Source organism: Glandiceps talaboti, chromosome 12 (assembly GCF_964340395.1).
Source record: "Glandiceps talaboti chromosome 12, keGlaTala1.1, whole genome shotgun sequence".
Lineage (NCBI taxonomy): Eukaryota > Metazoa > Hemichordata > Enteropneusta > Spengelidae > Glandiceps > Glandiceps talaboti.
The window spans coordinates 2,926,734-2,952,911 of NC_135560.1; the positions used below are offsets into that span (position 1 = coordinate 2,926,734).

At 34.1% G+C, this 26,178-nt stretch overlaps 1 protein-coding gene across 1 annotated transcript in view; it reads right to left on the reverse strand.

The window, feature by feature from the left end:
• LOC144443189 (coatomer subunit epsilon-like) overlaps positions 1-26,178 on the reverse strand; it is a 56,551-nt gene that overhangs the window by 17,404 nt on the left and 12,969 nt on the right. The window contains exons 6-9 of the mRNA XM_078132575.1: positions 18,738-18,791; positions 15,125-15,206; positions 12,625-12,780; positions 8,877-8,945 (exon numbers count right to left, since the gene is read on the reverse strand). Coding sequence (XP_077988701.1) covers positions 8,877-8,945; positions 12,625-12,780; positions 15,125-15,206; positions 18,738-18,791 — 361 coding nt within the window. The remainder of the gene's footprint in view (positions 1-8,876; positions 8,946-12,624; positions 12,781-15,124; positions 15,207-18,737; positions 18,792-26,178) is intronic.

Sequence of the window (26,178 nt, forward strand, 5' to 3'; positions counted from 1 at the left end):
TTGTATATTCTTGGGACAAGAATTCTATTTCTTGAATATTCTTCAGACAAGAATTCTTCATCTTGAATATTCTTGGGACAAGAATTCTTTTCTTGAATATTCTTGGGACAAGATTCCTTTTTCTTGAATATTCTTGGGACAAGAATTCTCTTTCTTGAAAATTCTTGAGACAAGAATTCTCTTTCTTGAATATTCTTGGGACAAGAATTCTCTTTCTTGAATATTCTTGAGACAAGAATTCTCTTTCTCGAATATTCTTGGGACAAGAATTCTCTTTCTCGAATATTCTTGGGACAAGAATTCTCTTTCTCGAATATTATTGAGACAAAAATTCTATTTCTTGAATACTCTTGGGACAAGAATTCTCTTTCTTGAATATTCTTGAGACAAGAATTCTCTTTCTTGAATATTCTTGGGACAAGAATTCTCTTTCTTGAATATTCTTGGGACAAGAATTCTCTTTCATGAATATTCTTGAGACAAGGATTTTCTTTCTTGAATATTCTCAGGGCAAGAATTCTATTTCTTGTACATTCTTGGGACAAGAATTCTATTTCTTGTATATTCTTGGCACAAGAATTCTCTTTCTTGAATATTCTTGAGACAAGAATTCTCTTTCTTGAATATTCTTGGGACAAGAATTCTCTTTCTTGAATATTCTTGGGACAAGAATTCTCTTTCATGAATATTCTTGAGACAAGAATTCTCTTTCTTGAATATTCTTGGGACAAGGATTTTCTTTCTTGAATATTCTCGGGACAAGAATTCTATTTCTTGTACATTCTTGGGACAAGAATTCTATTTCTTGTATATTCTTGGCACAAGAATTCTCTTTCTTGAATATTCTTGGGACAAGAATTCTGTTGCTTGAATATTCTTGGGACAAGAATTCTATTTCTTGAATAATCTTCAGACAAGAATTCTTCATCTTGAATATTCTTGGGACAAGAATTCTCTTTCTTGAATATTCTTGGGGCAAGAAATCTTTTTCTTGAATATTCTTGGGACAAAAATTCTATTTCCTAAATATTCTTGGGAGAAGAATTCTCTTTCCTAAATATTCTTGGGACAAAAATTCTATTTCCTAAATATTCTTGGGAGAAGAATTCTCTTTCCTAAATATTCTTGGGAGAAGAATTCTTTTCCTTGAACATTCTTGGGACAAGAATTCTCTTTCTTGAATATTCTTGAGACAAGAATTCTCTTTCTTGATTATTCTTGAGACAAGAATTCTTTTTCTTGAATATTCTTGGGACAAGAATTCTCTTTCTTGAAAATTCTTGAGACAAGAATTCTCTTTCTTGAATATTCTTGGGACAAGAATTATTTTTCTTGAATATTCTTGAAACAAGTTCTCAGGACAAGATTTTTGGGTAAACCTGGCATAAGAAAAAAATTCTTGATATAAGAATTTATCGGTTAGAATTTTCAAGAATTGCAATTCTTAACCTACTGATTCTTGTCTCAAGAATTTTTTTCTTGTGTGAAGAATTTTTTTCTTGTCTCAAGAATTTCATTTCTGGTAGTGCAAATATGACTGCTACCTATACACTTTCCTTAGAGAGGTTGTAAAAAAACACCCAATCCTGCACCTCCAGACTGCTAGTGGAACACACATACTCTGTTGGAATAAGTTCTTTATAGCTTGCATGCGAGGTGTATAACTATAGGAGAGCAAAACTTGTTACATAAAGCGTGTGTTCATGGATTTTTTACAGAGCCGAAAAATGCATGTAGCTTTCACATTGACTGTGAACAGTGTTCCCCAATAATAAAATAAGTACAGATATACCATCAGTTGTGTAAGTGTAGTTAATAAACTAAGCACAGATATACCATCAGTTGTGTAAGTGTAGTTAATAAACTAAGTACAGATATACCATAAATTGTGTAAGTGTAGTTAATAAACTAAGTACAGATATACCATAAATTGTGTAAGTGTAGTTAATAAACGAAGTACAGATATACCATCAGTTGTGTAAGTGTAGTTAATAAACTAAGTACAGATATACCATCAGTTGTGTAAGTGTAGTTAATAAACTAAGTACAGATATACCATAAATTGTGTAAGTGTAGTTAATAAACTAAGTACAGATATACCATAAATTGTGTAAGTGTAGTTAATAAACTAAGTACAGATATACCATCAGTTGTGTAAGTGTAGTTAATAAACTAAGTACAGATATACCATAAATTGTGTAAGTGTAGTTAATAAACTAAGTACAGATATACCATAAATTGTGTAAGTGTAGTTAATAAACTAAGTACAGATATACCATCAGTTGTGTAAGTGTAGTTAATAAACTAAGTACAGATATACCATAAATTGTGTAAGTGTAGTTAATAAACTAAGTACAGATATACCATAAATTGTGTAAGTGTAGTTAATAAACTAAGTACAGATATACCATCAGTTGTGTAAGTGTAGTTAATAAACTAAGTACAGATATACCATCAGTTGTGTAAGAGTACAAAATGTAGTCAATAAACTATGTGAAGGCATCAGTATGTGCATGATAACCTGTAAAGGTCTAGTATACTGATTACCCTACGTATGCCTTGTGGCTTTTACCTAATGAGGTACGTTGTACAGGAAACAGTCATACCTACACAGATCACAGATTACAAGCACTCTACGTCATCATATTACAAGGAATAGACATCTGATGAGATTGCACCTAGCTTTAACATACAAGTGATAGTTCAATCACCTCACATCACTTATAACACAGCTGGGATGTCTTTTACGGTAATATAACATACAATGAACCTCTGCCTATATCAATGTGCAGTTAAATATAAAAATTGCAGCGTTTTTATGGCATGTTTGTCATACAAGTTTGGAAATTGATTAATTTATTGTCTTTTACAGTAATATAACATACAAAGAACCTCTGCCTATATCAATGTGCAGTTAAATATAAAAATTGCAGCGTTTTTATGGAATGTTTGTCATACAAGTTTGGAAATTGATTAATTTATTGTCTTTTACAGTAATATAACATACAAAGAACCTCTGCCTATATCAATGTGCAGTTAAATATAAAAATTGCAGCGTTTTTATGGCATGTTTGTCATACAAGTTTGGAAATTGATTAATTTATTGTATGTATATGCACCTTTGTTTGTACTTGTAAAACTGCATTTTGCCAAATGTTTGTAAATTTAACAAGTTTTCATAAGAAACATAGTCCTTCAAACTTTACTTCAGAGTGACTAATGGATACAATACATACATGTGTGTATTTCCTTCATTCTTTATTTAATGTACCTGAGATTTAAAAAATATGATCACACTAAATACCACAAAGTGTCTGCAATATCCAAGAAACACCTTATTCTCATAAATAACCCTGAAGGTCAAGGTCAACTGTCAGGCTTACACTGGATAGCATGGGGAAGACATTTGAATGGTGTCTTTATGTATTATAATTTTTGAGTTATGCTTTAAATATTGATTTTTATTGAACACATGATAATGTCTATGACATGCAAAAAATGGCTTGGTTTTAATAATTGACTCTGACAGTCAAGTTGAAAGTCAATGTCTCAAAAGAAAGCTTGCACCTGAGACTGTGGGGGTAAACACTTGAATAGAGTCTACATACCTTAAAAGTTTTGAGTTATACAGAAATATTGATTTTCAACTTCAAATATGGTGGCCCATTCAGTCAAATTTAGTGCCTGAGCGGGAACTAATTAGTTTTAACACTATAATATCATTATTTGTATTTGGCACTAAACAGCTGGTAAAATGCATTCCTTTTATCTCAATAACTGTCAATCTAATACGATAGCACTTGTCACTTTTCTTCTAGCAAAAAATTGTGTTTTTAGAAATTGTCTGTAATTGCTTTATTGACACAACCATGCATGGTAGTGGTTGCTTCAAGATGCTCTATGTTGTAAATATTGTATTTTACATTAGTACAGGTACATCCTGTTTGCAGCATGGGTAGTACCAGTATCCAGGTACATCCTGTTTGCAGAGGTATGTAATTCGCCCAAAACTGACCAAGTACGGGCAGAGTTACGAGCTCGTAAGTCTCAAGTACGAGTGACGTCTGAACTCGTAATTTCCATATACGGGTGACATCATACTCTTGCAGTTGGCCTAATTTTCGATGAGTACGCAGAGGACTCACGCTTGTCGTATTCCGCGAGTACGTGGCGAATATCCGAATTGATCGGTCATCCGAACTGACTACGTGTCCACCGAAAAAATCTATTGTTCTGATATCAAAGTAATGTTTCGGTAAAAATTTGAAGTTTGATGAATGACGATCGACTTGTGAATGAGCGCGGCGCGGTTTGTGATCGTGAAACTTAAGATAAAGTCGAAAACGATGTCCCGTGTGAACCAGTACCATTGCACGGCGAAGCGGCAGCTATGCTTTCTCCGTGTTTGTTATGGCTAGAGTCGCAGCCTGATTGTGAACCTACCCAGTTGTTATTGCTCCGTAGTTTACACAGAAAAGCAGCAGACAGCCATGCAATGAAACAGGAACCCCTGAAGTCACTCATACTTGAGACTTGCGAGCTCGTAACTCTGCCCGTACTTGGTCAGTTTTGGGCCAATTACTTACCCATGGTTTGCAGCATGGGTAGTACCAGTATCCAGGTACATCCTAGTAGGGCTGTATGCATTGTGTAATACATGTACATAAATACATCCTGTATGCATTGTGTAATACATGTACATACATTTGTAAATACATCCTGTATGCATTGTGTAATACATGTACATAAATACATCCTGTATGCATTGTGTAATACATGTACATAAATACATCCTGTTTGCATGGGTAGAACGCAACTAGATCCTGTTTGAGTTCACTGTGGTTTAGGAGCAATAGTATGGCAATAAAAGTATTATGTATTGTAGGTATACCTAAGTATGTTATCAATGTAACATATTAGCTATTAAGAAGCCTCTTTCTTGATGGTACGTACTGTACTAAGTCTGTCTTTAGGTGTCTTTGCTTCTCTATGTTACCAAAGCCCCTCTATCACACAATAGAGGGACTGTGATGTTACTATATGACATTATTGTATATTTTGATAAAACCTGTCAGTGTTTTGAGATCCTTGCTGTCACTATATGCCCTACACATATTTTGATGGATCACTTTCCAATACACATGCATAATGTATTAACTACAGTTCTATACAAATTAAGATTCATAAGGTGCATTTTAGAAACAGTATTATGACTTTGTATGCCACCTACAGGACAAGGTTATATGAAATACGTCAAAAATGGAATTGCTTTACTCCTAGTCATCTATTGCAGGTAGAATACATGGGATAATGGTAACAAGGCTACTTGTTAAAGTCACACATCACATATTCAAAATCTCATTTACAAGTCATGAAATAAAGCATGTATCATAAAGATTGTTATAGGCATAGCAATGCTTTTAGTAGGTGTCACTATTTCAACCCTTTACACTGTTAGTGTTAATAGAACTACTATCAATGGCAGTTTGGCTGGAGAACAGATTCTGTTTTATAAAACTATTCTGTCAATACTGGTCACATTGTGCAAGTTGATTTCTATAAAAAGAGCAAGAATTTTATCTTATCATGTCAGTTGATCTCACTGTCACATGTGTCACTGTAATGTATGTGTATGTATTTGTGTGCAGCGTGTGTGCGTGCATGTGGGTGTGTGTGTCCAGCCATCCATTCACTCACTTATCCATAAATACTACTCATTCTAACAATGTATAACTAATTCTTCATTACACTGAATACTATATTTCCCTAGATCAGTACAGGTATATTGGCAGACATACACTCATATAATTCCAACTGCTACAGTAACTATTGTTGAGATTTCTATGATGAATTAGATGGAAAGCTACAAGTGGTAGTTATTATGCTGTGATATAACACACTAAAGGACCCTACGTATATATAATATATATATGTGACACTGAAGTCCACTTTCAGCTCTACAATCACAACCAAAAATACTCAACAAAAACACAGAAAATAGAAACAGACAGGCATCATCTTGCTTTGAACAAACTGACTAGGCTCAACCCTAGGTACATACATATACACACCAAATGTCAAAGCAAACTGATAAAGTGGTTCAGAGAAGTGATCAAACTGTGATACATACATCACACTGTGAGATCTATAATATTGTACAGTGGGTTATTATGTTGTATGTAATAACATCCACAATAGTGAGTGTACTGTACATATTAGGGAGAGAGTTGTTATTTGTACTCACTACTCCGTTGGTTATTACACTTTGACATTGTCATACTATGTGTATATTTTACTATTCCTAACAAGAGTACTGATGGCAGCTACTCTATCTGTACAGCCATTATCTCAAGTAGCAGAGAACACAGATTCACTCAGGCTTGTCTCCATATTAGGTGCTTGGTAGTAATTAGCTGGATTGTTGATGCGTGTAAAGAAGTCACGACTTGCTAAAGCCAACAAATGATCAGGAAACTAAGACAGCATGAAATTCTAATCCAATTAGGTTTATAAAGTAATGAGCACTGACTCTTGACTAAGACCTAAGGTTTGGGTTACTATGGATTTCAAACAACAACATATAAATCTGTCACTGCTTGATACCAATACCTCTCCAACTCTATAATTTGGTCTGACATCACCTCTAGCTCTAAAAGCTTTCTGAGTCAGTTTGAGGGAAAAATTACAGAGCTGTAAAAACCACGTCACAAACTGTGAATGACCCTACGGGCACATGTTGGAGCTAGTGCTGTAACATGGTCACAAAATTGATTTTCATTTCAAGTGAACAGATTTGTTTTTCAATATTCTTTAGAGTAAAATAATCTTATAAATAATCTTATAATGCAAGATATGTGTAGTAATCACACCACCATGACTGTCAAGTCATCACAACAACATACAACCATACCCCAGAGAATTATCAGCTACATGCATAGTACTGTCTGAAAAGGAAGACTTACTGAGATGTTATTATTCAAAGCAAAGTCCACTGAACATCCTGAAGAGCCACTTCAATCACAGGCCTCCAACAGTAACATGTACACAGTTTGTACATTATCTAAACACTATAAAGGATGGCCTATACATGTACACAGTTTGTACACTATCTAAACACTATAAAGGATGGCCTATACATGTACACAGTTTGTACACTATCTAAACACTATAAAGGATGGCCTATACATGTACACAGTTTGTACACTATCTAAACACTATATAGGATGGCCTATACATGTACACAGTTTGTACACTATCTAAACACTATATAGGATGGCCTATACATGTACACAGTTTGTACACTATCTAAACACTATAAAGGATGGCCTATACATGTACACAGTTTGTACACTATCTAAACACTATAAAGGATGGCCTATACATGTACACAGTTTGTACACTATCTAAACACTATAAAGGATGGCCTATACATGTACACAGTTTGTACACTATCTAAACACTATAAAGGATGGCCTATACATGTACACAGTTTGTACACTATCTAAACACTATATAGGATGGCCTATACATGTACACAGTTTGTACACTATCTAAACACTATATAGGATGGCCTATACATGTACACAGTTTGTACACTATCTAAACACTATATAGGATGGCCTATACATGTACACAGTTTGTACACTATCTAAACACTATATAGGATGGCCTATACATGTACACAGTTTGTACACTATCTAAACACTATAAAGGATGGCCTATACATGTACACAATTTGTACACTATCTAAACACTATATAGGATGGCCTATACATGTACACAGTTTGTACACTATCTAAACACTATAAAGGATGGCCTATACATGTACACAGTTTGTACACTATCTAAACACTATATAGGATGGCCTATACATGTACACAGTTTGTACACTATCTAAACACTATAAAGGATGGCCTATACATGTACACAGTTTGTACACTATCTAAACACTATAAAGGATGGCCTATACATGTACACAGTTTGTACACTATCTAAACACTATAAAGGATGGCCTATAAATGTACACAGTTTGTACACTATCTAAACACTATATAGGATGGCCTATACATGTACACAGTTTGTACACTATCTAAACACTATAAAGGATGGCCTATACATGTACACAGTTTGTACACTATCTAAACACTATATAGGATGGCCTATACATGTACACAGTTTGTACACTATCTAAACACTATTTAAAGGACTTCTTCAATCACTGGCCTACACACACAATTACTCCAGAACCCACACTTTATCAAAATGCCTTTATTTCCTAGAGCGGCCTTCTCCTTTAATGCATGCCCACTTGCTACGTAGCCACCTATAGACATCTTTTGGTTGTCGTTTGGGAAAAAGATGGTATATTGTTTTAAGCGCTAAGTACAATAACATATGTTATATGACCATACCATGCTATGTTATCAAAAGCTGTTGTAACAGTATTTTTTAAATTTATCTCTTATCAAACATATTGCAGTTAATTATTGTATTCCATTAGAACTAAAAAGAGTTTGATGAAATGGTATAACACCAAACATCTACTGAAATACAAATCAATTAATGCACTCAGTGCATTGTCATGGAATTTCAAGCTTTAGAGGAATCTTTTGAAAACATTTACCAGTCCATAACATACAAGTCTATCAAGCAAAGAACATAATTATCATCAGATGTAATTCATGTCAACATTATTATCATTTAATATTTGTTCATGATATATTCACTTTTCATATCTAAAACATGATCCTCAGAGCTGACTTTAGGGTTTGCCAGCTATTTCCTCTCTCTAGTCGCATCAATTTAGATATAAACAAAAAGAATTATTAAGTAAATTGCCCATGGTTGCATCATAAATTGACAATCATGTATCTTACCTCTGGTGCTTTGCCTAAGTGTTGAGATAACACAATCATATTAATCAGAGTCTCTGGATTGTTAGAATCCTACAAAGAATAGAGATAACATTATAAATAGGACATTGATCATATCTTACAACACTGGTAATCTAGCCTTCAGTTTACTAAGATAAATGCACACTAAATCTATTGTTCTTCAATGTGATAGATTATACAAGTGGGAGATAGCGGTTCCTCTGTTGTGTGATTCTAATCACCCTGTGATCACCATGCTGTACACATTGCAAGTCCCAAAACAGTACTGCAAGTTTATGGAACTCTAAATAAACTAGTTTTCAGAGATGCCTCCCTACTGAGACTATAATTAAACTAACACCCATTAAATAGGTTATCACTGTTGTATCAACATGTTGTGACAATAGTGTTAGTTTGTATCTATCTTGGAAAACCAAAGGCTCACCTATCTGCTGTCGGTGGGTAATATCAACTAGATATGGTATATAAAAAACACTTATACGACGAGAACATTCTATCTTGTTATTGATTTAAATAAATAAATAAATAAATAAACAATAAATGAATACATACTAAGTGATATAAAATAAAAATAAAGGAGAAACATTTCATCCATTAATTGTCAGCCCAATGTGATTCATGGTATGTACTAGAACTGGGATATAGAAAACTTAATTTCTGGAAGGCCTATAGGGTTTTGTTATTAGTTATATTACATCTTTAAAATAGGCTGGATTTCAATGGCAGTACATTGTACTAGTAAGGACACCACTCATACATGGATAGAAGCATAATAACATGTACACACATGACATACACACTCTATCCATGAACAAAAGCACAATAACACACACACACACACACACACACACACACACACACACACACACACACACACACGTGCGCGCACATGCGCGCACATGCACGTGCACACATATACATGTATGCACACATGACATACACATGCATGCATGCACACACAAATACATACACACATGTACACACACGTGTGCACACACATACATACACACAAAGTACACACATGCATACACACATACATACACATGCACGCACACAACACACATGCGTGCACACACACATACACACGCACGCACACACACACATAAAAAATACACAACATACACATTATCTTAATGAAACCATATCAATCACAGACACACACATGTTCACACAAAGAGTTCATTTCACTAGCTCTGCATCTTACACTTTGTATGACAATTTCACATCTTTTAATCCTAAATATAAACATCACTGATTATTTTGTATTATTGTAGTTCTCTGTTGATGACTTTGTTTAATCCAAGCCAAACACTTCTAGTCTAAGTATACAACGATGACTGTAAGAATACAAACAGACTCTTTATAATCAAGTAACCAGATTTAAATCAAAATGTCTTCCGTAAGGGCAAGTCTTAAATGTTGAGTTAACAGTGTGCATTCTTAAGATGCATGTACATGTATAGCCTAATTACTGAAAATCATCAATTATACAAATGATTCCTTAAAACTAAAAGCTACATCAACAAACTTTTCAAGACATGTGCCCTTTGATTTGTTTGAACTATGTACAAATTATATTCAATTTGAAGTGTGTATTCTTAAGATATAACCCAATTACTGAAAATAATCTTTAATTATGCAAATGGGTCATTAAAACTACAAGCTCTATTATCAAACTTTATGACACATGCACTTTTTATCATCAATGTATGTACCAAATTATATTGAATTTGAAGAATGCATTTTAAGATGTAGCCTAATTATGAAAAAAATTCATTATGGAAATTGTTCATTAATATTCATGAAATGTTTGCCAAAACCTAATCAGAGCTAGTCATTACCCTAAAGAACATGTACACCAAATTTCGCTTGAATTGAGCTAGCCGTTTTTGAGAAAATGATGACAGGGACAGACAGACACAGATTTTTTATCCCTAAATTATAACCTTCCCTCATGGAAGTTAAAAATTTGACACATCTATTCTCAGCCTTTAATTCTAGTCAAAGCGTAATCATTACTATCACTGATTTAATCACATTAATTTGTTGAAATTTTTCATGGGGGATCAAAAGCCATTTTTGTTCAGAACATCAAATACTAGATGAAATACAAAATGTATACTCCAGTACCTGTCATGAGTGTGTTCCTCAGTAATTTTACTGAGGGTTCCTTTAATAGCAGTGTTGTTGTTAAGGATAATGATTTTTTCTTTGTACCAGGGTATGAATAGATTTGTCAGGGGCCATCATTAACTTTCACAAATGAATTTGCAATGTCTAAACAAGAATGCAATATACGTATGTACACACTAAAATGAATTGATTTTAATACTTTAACTTTTAACATGAATGCAATATACGTATGTACACACTAAAAATGAATTGATTTTAATACTTTAACTTTTAACATGAATGCAATATACGTATGTACACACTAAAATGAATTGATTTTAATACTTTAACTTTTAACATGAATGTCTGAACTCTAGTAGTGGAATGTGTATGAATATCCATGATTTATGATATTGACTGCATACTAATCAACATTACAACTACCATTCCTTCTCTTCTATTATCTTTGTTCTACAAGTACTGAATACCAAATCACTGTATTCCTATCATTCATCACTAATGCTGTTTCGTCAACATATTTCTCATCCCACACACTACGTACCAATCATCTATTTATATGCCAATCAGGATTTTCATCATAGTAATAGGTAAAGTCAATCTCTTTTCAGACTATATCGTAACATTTCAGAGTCAGAATTAGATGACATTTCACCCTGTTACTGAAACACTTCTTACATCTGACGGTTTCTCTAATCACTGTACATTTAAGCATTGTAACAAGGGTCTTGAACCTGCCACCTATTTCACAAATAACCTTTTACACTGATGTTTCATTATTATGTATAGGACATGCATCATACATAAATAACAGAAAACTGCTAAATGTTCACTATAATTTACAATACTGTGTTCTCAGTTACGTTTAAGTATACATAAGAATGGTATACTTATTCTACCTGGAACTTCTACGTAAAACAGTGTCCATCCATTTCAGATGATACAAATTGTGTTTGCGAAAGGATGTCTCACCCTATTCCTATACCTAACCTACATCTATGTGTTACCCTAACAGTATAGCCTCCTAGCTTGAATACAAATACATATCTTCTATAAAGTTGTTCCGTTGTTCTACATTCTTACCTCCTTAGGTACACACACAACGTTTCAGTTTAACAACATTGAATGAACAGCATCTGTACTGTTAACCCTAGTTCTATAAGTTTGGAGCAGGGCAGTGTGTTATTAACATTGAATGAACAGTGTCTGTACAGTTAACCCTAGTTCTATAAGTCTGATGTACGGCAGTGTGTTATTAACATTGAATGAACAGTGTCTGTACTGTTAACCCTAGTTCTATATAAGTCTGATGTAAGGCAGTGTGTTATTAACATTGAATGAACAGTGTCTGTACTGTTAACCCTAGTTCTATAAGTCTGATGTACGGCAGTGTGTTATTAACATTGAATGAACAGTGTCTGTACTGTTAACCCTAGTTCTATAAGTTTGGAGCAGGAAAGTGTGTTATTAACATTGAATGAACAGTGTTAATGTTATCTTTATTTATATAACCATGTCTGAACAATAAATTGTACTTTCAAATATTATTCACCCCGTTGTTTGGCATTCACAAGTTACTAAGAAATAATCAGATACTTACCTTTTCTATGGCTTCTTGCAAGACACCTTCAGCTTCATCAAATTTGGCCTGGTGAATATAGGCAGCAGCCATACCATTCAATAACAGTGGTGTTGATGCATTCTTGTCTGCTAATTCTTGGAAGATGTAATATGCATCTTGTAATTTTTCACCACCCTGTTTTTAAAAAGATACACAACACGATAAAGGCATTGCTAACATACGTTTGGTCAACTTCATTGACTTTGTATATAATGCATACAGAAATAAGATTATTATAACTGTATTAAAATAACTTTCTTCAGTATGAATAAATTATACAAATATCATAAATTGTCCTTTTGTAATTCTTTTAATATCTATGACGATAATTATACTCTACTGTCGTACATCTGTAACTGAAGTCTGTTCACATTTGTGCCAGGTTTGGGTGTCAGAGATATGGATGACAATAGACGGACAGACTAAGGGATGGATATGGTATATTCCTAAAGCCTCCTCTGGGCTGTGACCACTGGGGATAATAATATGATACAGGATATCTATAAGGTCCCTAATCTATTCAAGTAAAGCTTTAGGTGCAAAAGTAAGGGATTGAAAGTATGGAAAGAGAGAAAAGTGAATACACAGACACTGACTACTGGGCAAATGGAGAAGGTTGAGGCTAACATTGAAAGAGATAGATGTACATTTGTAGATGTGAAGAATGACAGGAGGATATGAGAGATTTCATGTTACACAGATGGTTGAAACTAAAAAGCTCAGCACTTTCAAAGGTGCAACAACACTTTAAAGAAAAAACAAAAACTCCCATAATAGGTGCAAACAAGCTGGTACAAACAAGTTGGCAATTGAAGCCGTTTTTGTATTCAGTGACAGTGTAGACATATTGTTTACCAGTAAACTGATCCAGACAAAGTCTATAAAATATCAGACTCAAGGGGATGTTAAAATCTCATCAAATCTAGATAAGGAGCTACCATGTCCTTGTTTGTTGTAGTGCTTTCATTTTCTTTTTCAGTGTGTGACCTCTGTTCTCACATCACTATTTTTGGTATAACTGCTCTTAAGCACTTGTTGTCACCTATAGGAAAGTGAAAAGCTGCAGAGTCTTCATTTACGTAGCTAACTAGCAAACAGGTTTAGTACGACATCACTAAATTTTGATGCCAGAACTTAGGAGGAAAAGATACTGCAAACATACATGTACTTGATGAACTAGACAGTCTGTAACTGATATCCAGTTTATAAAATACACATACAAAGGTACATTTGTACATCATATACACTTTGGCTCCATTTTAGATGAAAACACAACTACTATTCTGTTGTGTTGCACCTCTTGTTTGCACGGCGACACAAGAAAAGGATAATGCACTCAAAAATGATCTGTATTCATATGTACAATATATAACTTACTAGTAACTTAGTCTGACTATGTACGTATACATGTACAATATATAACTTACTAGTAACTTAGTCTGACTAGGTACGTATACATGTACAATATATAACTTACTAGTAACTTAGTCTATGTACATATACATGTACAATATATAACTTACTAGTAACTTAGTCTGACTATGTATGTATACATGTACAATATATAACTTACTAGTAACTTAGTCTGACTATGTACGTATACATGTACAATATATAACTTACTAGTAACTTAGTCTGACTATGTACGTATACATGTACAATATATAACTTACTAGTAACTTAGTCTGACTATGTACATATACATGTACAATATATAACTTACTAGTAACTTAGTGTGACTATGTATGTATACATGTACAATATATAACTTACTAGTAACTTAGTTTGTCTATGTACGTATACATGTACAATATATAACTTACTAGTAACTTAGTCTGACTAGGTACGCATACATGTACAATATATAACTTACTAATAACTTAGTCTGACTAACTATATACATGTGCAATATATAACTTACTAGTAACTTAGTCTGACTAACTATGTATACATGTACAATATATAACTTACTAGTAACTTAGTCTGACTATGTACATATACATGTACAATATATAACTTACTAGTAACATAGTCTGACTATCTACATATACATGTGCAATATATAACTTACTAGTAACTTAGTCTGACTAACTATGTATACATGTACAATATATAACTTACTAGTAACATAGTCTGACTATCTACATATACATGTGCAATATATAACTTACTAGTAACTTAGTCTGACTAACTATGTATACATGTACAATATATAACTTACTAGTAACTTAGTCTGACTAAACTATGTATACATGTACAATATATAACTTACTAGTAACTTAGTCTATGTACATATACATGTACAATATGAACACACATACCACAGCTAAGTTTAGTTATTGGGCTGAATTCAACAAACCACCATACTAATTACCATAGATTCAATATAAACACACTTACCACAGCTAAGTTTAGTTATTGGGCTGAATTCAACAAACCACCATACTAATTACCATAGATTCAATATGAACACACTTACCACAGCTAAGTTAAACCAAGCTTGTGCCAATTGAGTTAATGTTGCATCATCATCCTGTTCCTGCATTCGTTTCAGCTCTTTCCTGCAATCAAATGGTACTCAATTTGTTAAAAAAAAAGTTTACAGAACAGAAAGTAAAATAAAATCTGCAAAAATCATAAAACAAAGAAATGTACAAAGACCTCTGTGTTTAAATAGTCATTGTGTTTGTCAGTCTGTCTTCTGACATTTAGTATTACATATGATTGTTAGTCTGTCTTCTGACATTTAGCATTACATATGATTGTTAGTCTGTCTTCTAACATTTAGCATTACATATGATTGTTAGTCTGTCTTCTGACATTTAGCATTACATATGATTGTTAGTCTGTCTTCTGACATTTAGCATTACATATGATTGTTAGTCTGTCTTCTGACATTTAGCATTACATATGATTGTTAGTCTGTCTTCTGACATTTAGCATTACATATGATTGTTAGTCTGTCTTCTGACATTTAGTATTACATATGATTGTTAGTCTGTCTTCTGACATTTAGTATTACATATGATTGTTAGTCTGTCTTCTGACATTTAGCATTACATATGATTGTTAGTCTGTCTTCTAACATTTAGCATTACATATGATTGTTAGTCTGTCTTCTGACATTTAGCATTACATATGATTGTTAGTCTGTCTTCTAACATTTAGCATTACATATGATTGTTAGTCTGTCTTCTGACATTTAGCATTACATATGATTGTTAGTCTGTCTTCTGACATTTAGCATTACATATAATTGTTAGTCTGTCTTCTGACATTTAGCATTACATATGATTGTTAGTCTGTCTTCTAACATTTAGCATTACATATGATTGTTAGTCTGTCTTCTGACATTTAGCATTACATATGATTGTTAGTCTGTCTTCTGACATTTAGCATTACATATGATTGTTAGTCTGTCTTCTGACATTTAGCATTACATGTGATTGTTAGTCTGTCTTCTAACATTTAGCATTACATATGATTGTTAGTCTGTCTTCTAACATTTAGCATTACATATGATTGTTAGTCTGTCTTCTGACATTTAGCATTACATATGATTGTTAGTCTGTCTTCTGACATTTAGCATTACATATGATTGTTAGTCTGTCTTCTGACATTTAGCATTACATGTGATTGTTAGTCTGTCTTCTAACATTTAGCATTACATATGATTGTTAGTCTGTCTTCTGACATTTAGCATTACATATGATTGTTAGTCTGTCTTCTGACATTTAGCATTACATATGATTGTTAGTCTGTCTTCTGACATTTAGCATTACATATGATTGTTAGTCTGTCTTCTGACATTTAGCATTACATATGATTGTTAGTCTGTCTTCTGACATTTAGCATTACATATGATTGTTAGTCTGTCTTCTAACATTTAGCATTACATATGATTGTTAGTCTGTCTTCTGACATTTAGCATTACATGTGATTGTTAGTCTGTCTTCTAACATTTAGCATTACATATGATTGTTAGTCTGTCTTCTGACATTTAGCATTACATATGATTGTTAGTCTGTCTTCTAACATTTAGCATTACATATGATTGTTAGTCTGTCTTCTGACATTTAGTATTACATATGATTGTTAGTCTGTCTTCTGACATTTAGCATTACATATGATTGTTAGTCTGTCTTCTGACATTTAGCATTACATATGATTGTTAGTCTGTCTTCTGACATTTAGCATTACATATGATTGTTAGTCTGTCTTCTAACATTTAGCATTACATATGATTGTTAGTCTGTCTTCTGACATTTAGTATTACATATGATTGTTAGTCTGTCTTCTGACATTTAGCATTACATATGATTGTTAGTCTGTCTTCTGACATTTAGCATTACATATGATTGTTAGTCTGTCTTCTGACATTTAGTATTACATATGATTGTTAGTCTGTCTTCTGACATTTAGTATTACATATGATTGTTAGTCTGTCTTCTAACATTTAGCATTACATATGATCGTTAGTCTGTCTTCTGACATTTAGCATTACATATGATTGTTAGTCTGTCTTCTAACATTTAGCATTACATATGATTGTTAGTCTGTGATTTCAAAGACTAATAATCAACTCACTCACTGTAAAATATATTTATGGTTTATAGTACAACATTCTCTATATCAGGCATAATTAAATTACTCTCACTAAATCTTTCATTACAATCCATTTTTGTTATTGCTGTCACCTCTTATGTTGTAACACACAATGTCATTGTCTTTAATAAATTACTAGTACGTTCCAAAAACCATAACCTGACTTCACATTTCGAGAGGAAACTTCTACGGTCAATCTGTGATAGAGGATTTTTTAAAACCCAGATAAGAATCCAAATAAGCCTATTCCATTAGTCTCTGGCCTGGATTAAGTATCCTCACAAATAATGTATATATTCCTCTGAGGTTATTGACATTGTAAGTATGCAATTTGTAAAGGGAACAAAATGAGAGTAGAAACTGTGCAAAGTACTGGAAATGTCAATGAAGTCAGTTGATTGACAGTGGAAGTGTACATGTATGTGTGGCTTTGACTGTACACATGGGACTAGACATAGGTTAACACTAAAGTATTTACATCTCACATTAATTAGAAAACAGCTCTGTTCTTGAGTGACACAGGTTGAGTAAACTCCTCACATTGAATTCGCAAGGAAATGATATATTGTTATGCACACAGTGCTCTAATTTCAATGAACTTATTCCTGCACTTTTTACTCTGTATAAATGTAATGAACCCAAACTATGTAGTGTAATGTAGGAGTAAGACTCATTGTACCATGCACAAGTTAAGTTAAGTTATTATTTTTGAACAGAAAATATGGATTATATGCCCTGGTAGTTATATGTCACTACAACTTGTGTCTATGTCACTGGTTCTGTGGTGCTTGAAGTATGACTCAAAACATTCCAAATAGCCATTATTTTCCAGATTTAGGCTTGATTCATATTTTACATTTAAGGAGGTGCAATTATGCTGTTCCCCAATATTTTTCTTCATTCAGTTATTAAATACTCATGTTCTTTAGGGTTTGTCACTACTTGTCTACTGACAAGGCCCCTCAGATCACTTTCCCTGGCAGAATGAAGACACATATCAGGGAACAATATTGAATTCAATTCAATTCAATTCAATAACTTTATTATCCGTATATGAATGCGGAAATTTGTCTTTCGGCTCAAAACACAATTTACAAACAATTTACACAAGTACAATATATACATATACATATACATACAGTGAGTTTAAAATGACTTTACAGTGAGTTTAAAATAGACACAGCTGTTGGAACGAACGATTTTTTAAAAAGGTTTTTCCTTGCAAGAGGCATTCTGTAACGGCGACCAGATGGTCACTACTCTTCTACTGACAAGACCCCTCAGATCACTTTCCCTGGCAGAATGAAGACACATAGCGGGGAACAATATCAAATTGTAAATACTGTCATAAAGGTAATGTAGGCATTTCTCTTTATCAACATATTCACATACTGATTTTCTACACTACCCCTTTACCAAGTAGTTAAGTAACAAACAAAAACAGAGCTAAAATGACAAATGATGATAAATGGAATTAATCTACTCACTTTGCTAAGTCTACTCTGTCCATCTTCAGAGATATCTGGACTGATAAGGCAGCACTGTAAAAGATATGAATACGATATTTGTGATTATTCATCCTATAGTATATGACCCTTGTACCAGGTTTAGATGAAATCACCAATTGCATGTCAGAGATATGTATGGATGAATGGATGGTAACCCATTGTAATAACACCCTTCAAGTACTGCCTTGAAAGCCTGAAAAGGGGAGTTACAAATTGGAAACTAGTATCATAACAATACACTAAAATGCCAAGTACAGGCAGGTAATATTTATATATATTATTTTTTTATTATATACATAGACCCACTATTTTTTTTCTATTATAATGACAATTTTAAATTAAAATAGTCTCAAACTTACGCTGAACACGCATTAATGTTATGAAGTGATGGGGCTACGACGGGACATTTGTCGAGAGCGATGCTTAATTCTTAGTCACTTTCATTGGGGAAAATGAGACATATCGAGAGACTGACTAACGAACACGAACGGATGCCTACACTCGGCTCAGAGTCATATGTTAAAAACATCAACACTGGCAAGTTAAAAAAAAACACGTTGTCAAAAGTCGTTCAAAAATTCTATCAATAGTTGAATTTAACAGACAACGATTTCACAGCATTGCGCAGATATCACAACTGGAAGTTTTTACGATGTTGATGTTAGCATGTCTACGGATGTTAGTGGCTGTACGAAAAGCGATAGATGTGTCCAAAAGAGGTGTATTTGCTGATTGTTTACACTGATGATGATGGTCGATGTTCAGCAATCCATGAATAGCAAGGAAACCATATTTTCAAACAACAACATCGTAACTGTTCAGGTTGATGATGTTTACAAATAATTCAAAGTAGTTCCGACCATATTACTATAGTGTGAGGTCAAAGTATAGTAATATGAAATGTATGGATTTCATATTACTATACTTTGACGTCACACCCTGGGAATATGAGGGTTTATGTATATAATAAATGATAATATACAATGCCAAGTACAGGCAGGTAATATAAGATAATATACAATGCAAAGTACAGGCAGGTAATATAAGATAATATACAATGCAAAGTACAGGCAGGTAATATAAGATAGTACACAATGCCAAGTACAGGCAGGTAATATAAGATAATACACAATGCCAAGTACAGGCAGGTAATAGAAGATAATACATAATGCCAAGTACAGGCAGGTAATATAAGATAGTACACAATGCCAAGTACAGGCAGGTAATATAAGATAATACACAATGCCAAGTACAGGTAGGTAATATAAGATAATACACAATGCCAAGTACAGGCAGGTAATATAAGATAATATACAATGCCAAGTACAGGCAGGTAATACAAGATAAAACAACATGAATGTATTGCATTACAATAACAACTTACGTATTCAACTAATGGTGGAAAAAAAGCTGAATATGTGCCTGTATATCATATATATGTATATCTGAATGACATTACCATGATTGTGATTAACTCCTCTCTGATTACATTTATTTACTATGGATGAAGTACAACATGAAAATCAATTTTATTTAACTACAGTGGGAAGAACTGCCACCATTAATTAGTGGTAACTGAAAATTGTGGGGTAAAAAAGTATTAGGGCAATTACTTTAAATCTATTATTTGCCAGAAAATTGTCAAGTAAATTGAGACTATAAATTTCTTCTCATTACAGTTTTCACATCTTTCTGTAAAAAGAAATATTGATGAGGTAAGTTTTCAATTCATTATATTATAACTATATATAGGACTCTTAGATAAACTGAATAAGAGTAAGTAGTTTATTTACTTACATTGTAGGTATAGAAGATAAAAGCTTTATGAAATGGAATACTTCTCAAGCTTATCTCCTTCCCCACCCATACCCCATTTGATCAAGCCACTAGATCTCCCCCCCCCCCACCCCTGTAGGCTAGGCACATAAAATGCTACCATAGAGTCGACACATTGGCAGCTTATTAATTTTCCCATCTACAGTGTATATAAATGTGGGGCAGATCATTCCAATGATTTATGATGCATTTGAACACTGTGTAATATTTAGAGAGACTGGCCAGCTTTGTCAATACCCTCCTGTGGTAGATAAATTACAAGAGGTGAATCGCCATGGGTATTAAATTATGGTAATTCCATTATTCTTTCATCAACTGCAGGTGCAGCAAAACACATTAATATATACATGTAGTTGCTTCTCACAAACACAAACAACATATCATAATCACATACAATTTTGGTTTTATTCCAGACACTGTAAAATGTAGGTTTACATGTACATGTACATTTTACAGTCTATAATAATGGGATCATAATAGTCTTGGTCTAAAATGCTATCAATCCTTCCATTACAAGTTGAACTTGGTCTGAAATGGGGGTAAATATTTTTAAATGGGATATGAAATTTAGCACCAGAGCAGCACATCCCTACAAACCAGAAGATGACTCCCCCCTCCCTTCCAGTGATGAATCTCAAATGTATTGTCTAACCAAGTATCAGTTAACAGAATATTAAACATAAAACACATATGACCATTTAATGTATACACTGAATTTAGCATATTATGATAGTTTTATTAAAATACAACTAAATATCTTTCCACTGAGAAATTAAAAGCACTTTTGCTTGTTCTACTTTATTTCAGTTTAACTTTGAAAGGATGCCAATGACCACTTATTTATTGCCATATAATAACAATGTACATGTACTTTGATTGTGTCAGACATTACGTCAATATACTGGCAAGATGTTATTTCCTGTCTTTCTGGAAAGGTCATCAGCATCAACCCCTCAAAGTGTACACAGGTACATTGTATACACTTCATCTAGTACATGTATTCCCCAAGTACATAATAATTCTAATAGATATAGTACTTCAGATTCAGTTTCCCTAATTGGTCATTGTTGCATGTATCATACACATACTGCTGGAGGCACACACAGATTGATTTACATGCTTCACTGATTAATGTAAGGTTTTTTTTTCTTCGTCAAATGGCACACATGGCTTGATGAATATGAAATAGGTCTGGTTCACTGACGAAAAATGATACAGTGCTTTTTTACAGAGGGGTAGATACCGGGAGGTATTTAGAATTCACCCCACTGCCCCTCTCCCCTCTTTTACTGTAGTGATAGGTATTCAGAATTGACCACACTACTGAGGCCACTCTTTTTCTTTTTACTGTAGTGCTTCTATACAGAGTGGTAGATTTAGAATTTTCCACCCTGCCCCACCTCTCCCTCCCACCCTTACTCTTTTTACTGTAACATTTTTGTACCGTTGTAAATATTTAGAATTTACCATATCTCCACACTCAAACTGTGACATAGTTATGGAACACTGGTTTGACTGCCTTCAATGATGGGTTGGTCAAAGTCATATTTGTCCCTATGATGATAGTCTAGTTCCTATACAGTATCATTACCATTTACACCTCCACTCACAGTGTAGTTCCTATACAGTATCATTACCATTTACACCTCCACTCACACTCACAGTCTAGTTCCTATACAGTATCATTACCATTTACACCTCCACTCACAGTCTAGTTCCTATATCGTATCATTACCATTTACACCTCCACTCACAGTCTAGTTTCTATACAGTATCGTCACCATTTACACCTCCACTCACAGTCTAGTTCCTATACAGTATCATTACCATTTACACCTCCACTCACATAGTCTAGTTCCTATACAATATCATTATTATTTACACCTCCACTCATAATCTAGTTCCTATACAGTATCATTACCATTTACACCTCCACTCACAGTCTAGTTCCTATACAGTATCGTCACCATTTACACCTCCACTCAGTCTAGTTCCTATACAGTATCATTACCATTTACACCTCCACTCACATAGTCTAGTTCCTATACAATATCATTATTATTTACACCTCCACTCATAATCTAGTTCCTATACAGTATCATTACCATTTACACCTCCACTCACAGTGTAGTTCCTATACAGTATCATTACCATTTACACCTCCACTCACACTCACAGTCTAGTTCCTATACAGTATCATTACCATTTACACCTCCACTCACAGTCTAGTTCCTATATCGTATCATTACCATTTACACCTCCACTCACAGTCTAGTTTCTATACAGTATCGTCACCATTTACACCTCCACTCACAGTCTAGTTCCTATACAGTATCATTACCATTTACACCTCCACTCACATAGTCTAGTTCCTATACAATATCATTATTATTTACACCTCCACTCATAATCTAGTTCCTATACAGTATCATTACCATTTACACCTCCACTCACAGTCTAGTTCCTATACAGTATCGTCACCATTTACACCTCCACTCACAGTCTAGTTCCTATACAGTATCATTACCATTTACACCTCCACTCACATAGTCTAGTTCCTATACAATATCATTATTATTTACACCTCCACTCATAATCTAGTTCCTATACAGTATCATTACCATTTACACCTCCACTCACAGTCTAGTTCCTATACAGTATCGTCACCATTTACACCTCCACTCACAGTCTAGTTCCTATACAGTATCATTACCATTTACACCTCCACTCACATAGTCTAGTTCCTATACAATATCATTATTATTTACACCTCCACTCACAGTCTAGTTCCTATACAGTATCATTACCATTTACACCTCCACTCACATAGTCTAGTTCCTATACAATATCATTATTATTTACACCTCCACTCATAATCTAGTTCCTATACAGTATCGTTACCATTTACACCTCCACTCACAGTCTAGTTTCTATACAGTATCGTCACCATTTAAACCTCCACTCACAGTCTAGTTCCTATACAGTATCGTTACCATTTACACCTCCACTCAGTCTAGTTCCTATACAGTATCATTACCATTTACACCTCCACTCACAGTCTAGTTCCTATACGGTATCATTACCATTTACACCTCCACTCACAGTCTAGTTCCTATACGGTATCATTACCATTTACACCTCCACTCACAGTCTAGGTCCTATACAGTATCATTACCATTTACACCTCCACTCACAGTCTAGTTCCTATACAGTATCGTTACCATTTACACCTCCACTCACAGTCTAGTTCCTATACAGTATCATTACCATTTACACCCCCACTCACAGTCTAGTTCATATACAGTATCATTACCATTTACACCCCCACTCACAGTCTAGTTCATATACAGTATCGTTACCATTTACACCCCCACTCACAGTCTAGTTCATATACAGTATCATTACCATTTACACCCCCACTCAGTCTAGTTCATATACAGTATCATTACCATTTACACCCCCACTCACAGTCTAGTTCATATACAGTATCATTACCATTTACACCCCCACTCACAGTCTAGTTCATATACAGTATCGTTACCATTTACACCCCCACTCACAGTCTAGTTCATATACAGTATCATTACCATTTACACCCCCACTCACAGTCTAGTTCATATACAGTATCATTACCATTTACACCTCCACTCACAGTCTAGTTCATATACAGTATCATTACCATTTACACCTCCACTCACAATCTAGTTCATATACAGTATCATTACCATTTACACCCCCACTCACAGTCTAGTTCCTATACAGTATCATTACCATTTACACCTCCACTCACACTCACAATCTAGTTCCTACATCATGAATGTATACGGTATCATTACCATTTACACCTCCACTCACAGTCTAGTTCATATACAATATCATTACCATTTACACCTCCACTCACAGTCTAGTTCCTATACAGTATCATTACCATTTACACCTACACTCACAGTCTAGTTCCTATACAATATTATTATTTACACCTCCACTCACAGTCTAGTTCCTATACAGTATCATTACCATTTACACCCCCACTCACAGTCTAGTTCCTATACAGTATCATTACCATTTGCACCTCCACTCACACTCACAATCTAGTTCCTACATAATGAATGTATACGGTATCATTACCATTTACACCTCCACTCACAGTCTAGTTCATATACAGTATCATTACCATTTACACCTCCACTCACAGTCTAGTTCCTATACAGTATCATTACCATTTAGACCCCCACTCACAATCTAGTTCATATACAGTATCATTACCATTTATACCTCCACTCACAGTCTAGTTCCTATACAGTATCATTACCATTTACACCTCCACTCACATAGTCTAGTTCCTATACAATATCATTATTATTTACACCTACACTCACAGTCTAGTTCCTATACAGTATCATTACCATTTACACCTCCAATCACATAGTCTAGTTCCTATACAGTATCATTACCATTTACACCTCCAATCACATAGTCTAGTTCCTATACGGTATCATTACCATTTACACCTCCACTCAGTCTAGTTCCTATACGATATCATTACCATTTACACCTCCACTCACAGTCTAGTTCATATACAATATCATTACCATTTACACCTCCACTCACAGTCTAGTTCCTATGCAGTTTCGTTACCATTTACACCTCCACTCACAGTCTAGTTCCTATACAGTATCATTACCATTTACACCTCCACTCACATAGTCTAGTTCCTACACAATATTATTATTTACACCTCCACTCACAGTCTAGTTCCTATACGGTATCATTACCATTTACACCTCCACTCACAGTCTAGTTTCTATACAGTATCATTACCATTTACACCTCCACTCACATAGTCTAGTTCCGATACAATATTATTATTTACACCTCCACTCACAGTCTAGTTCCTATACAGTATCATTACCATTTACACCTCCACTCACAGTCTAGTTCCTATGCAGTATCATTACCATTTACACCCCCACTCACAGTCTAGTTCCTATACAGTATCATTACCATTTACACCTCCACTCACAGTCTAGTTCCTATACAGTATCATTATTATTTACACCTCCACTCACAGTCTAGTTCCTATACAGTATCATTACCATTTACACCCCCAATCACATAGTCTAGTTCCTATACAGTATCATTATTATTTACACCACTCATAGTCTAGTTCCTATACAATATTATTATTTACACCTCCACTCACAGTCTAGTTCCTATACAGTATCATTACCATTTACACCTCCACTCACAGTCTAGTTCCTATGCAGTATCGTTACTATTTACACCTCCACTCACAGTCTAGTTCCTATACAGTATCATTACCATTTACACCCCCACTCACAGTCTAGTTCCTATACAGTATCGTTACTATTTACACCTCCACTCACAGTCTAGTTCCTATACAGTATCATTACCATTTACACCTCCACTCACAGTCTAGTTCCTATACAGTATCGTTACTATTTACACCTCCACTCACAGTCTAGTTCCTATGCAGTATCATTACCATTTACACCCCCACTCACAGTCTAGTTCCTATACAGTATCGTTACTATTTACACCTCCACTCACAGTCTAGTTCCTA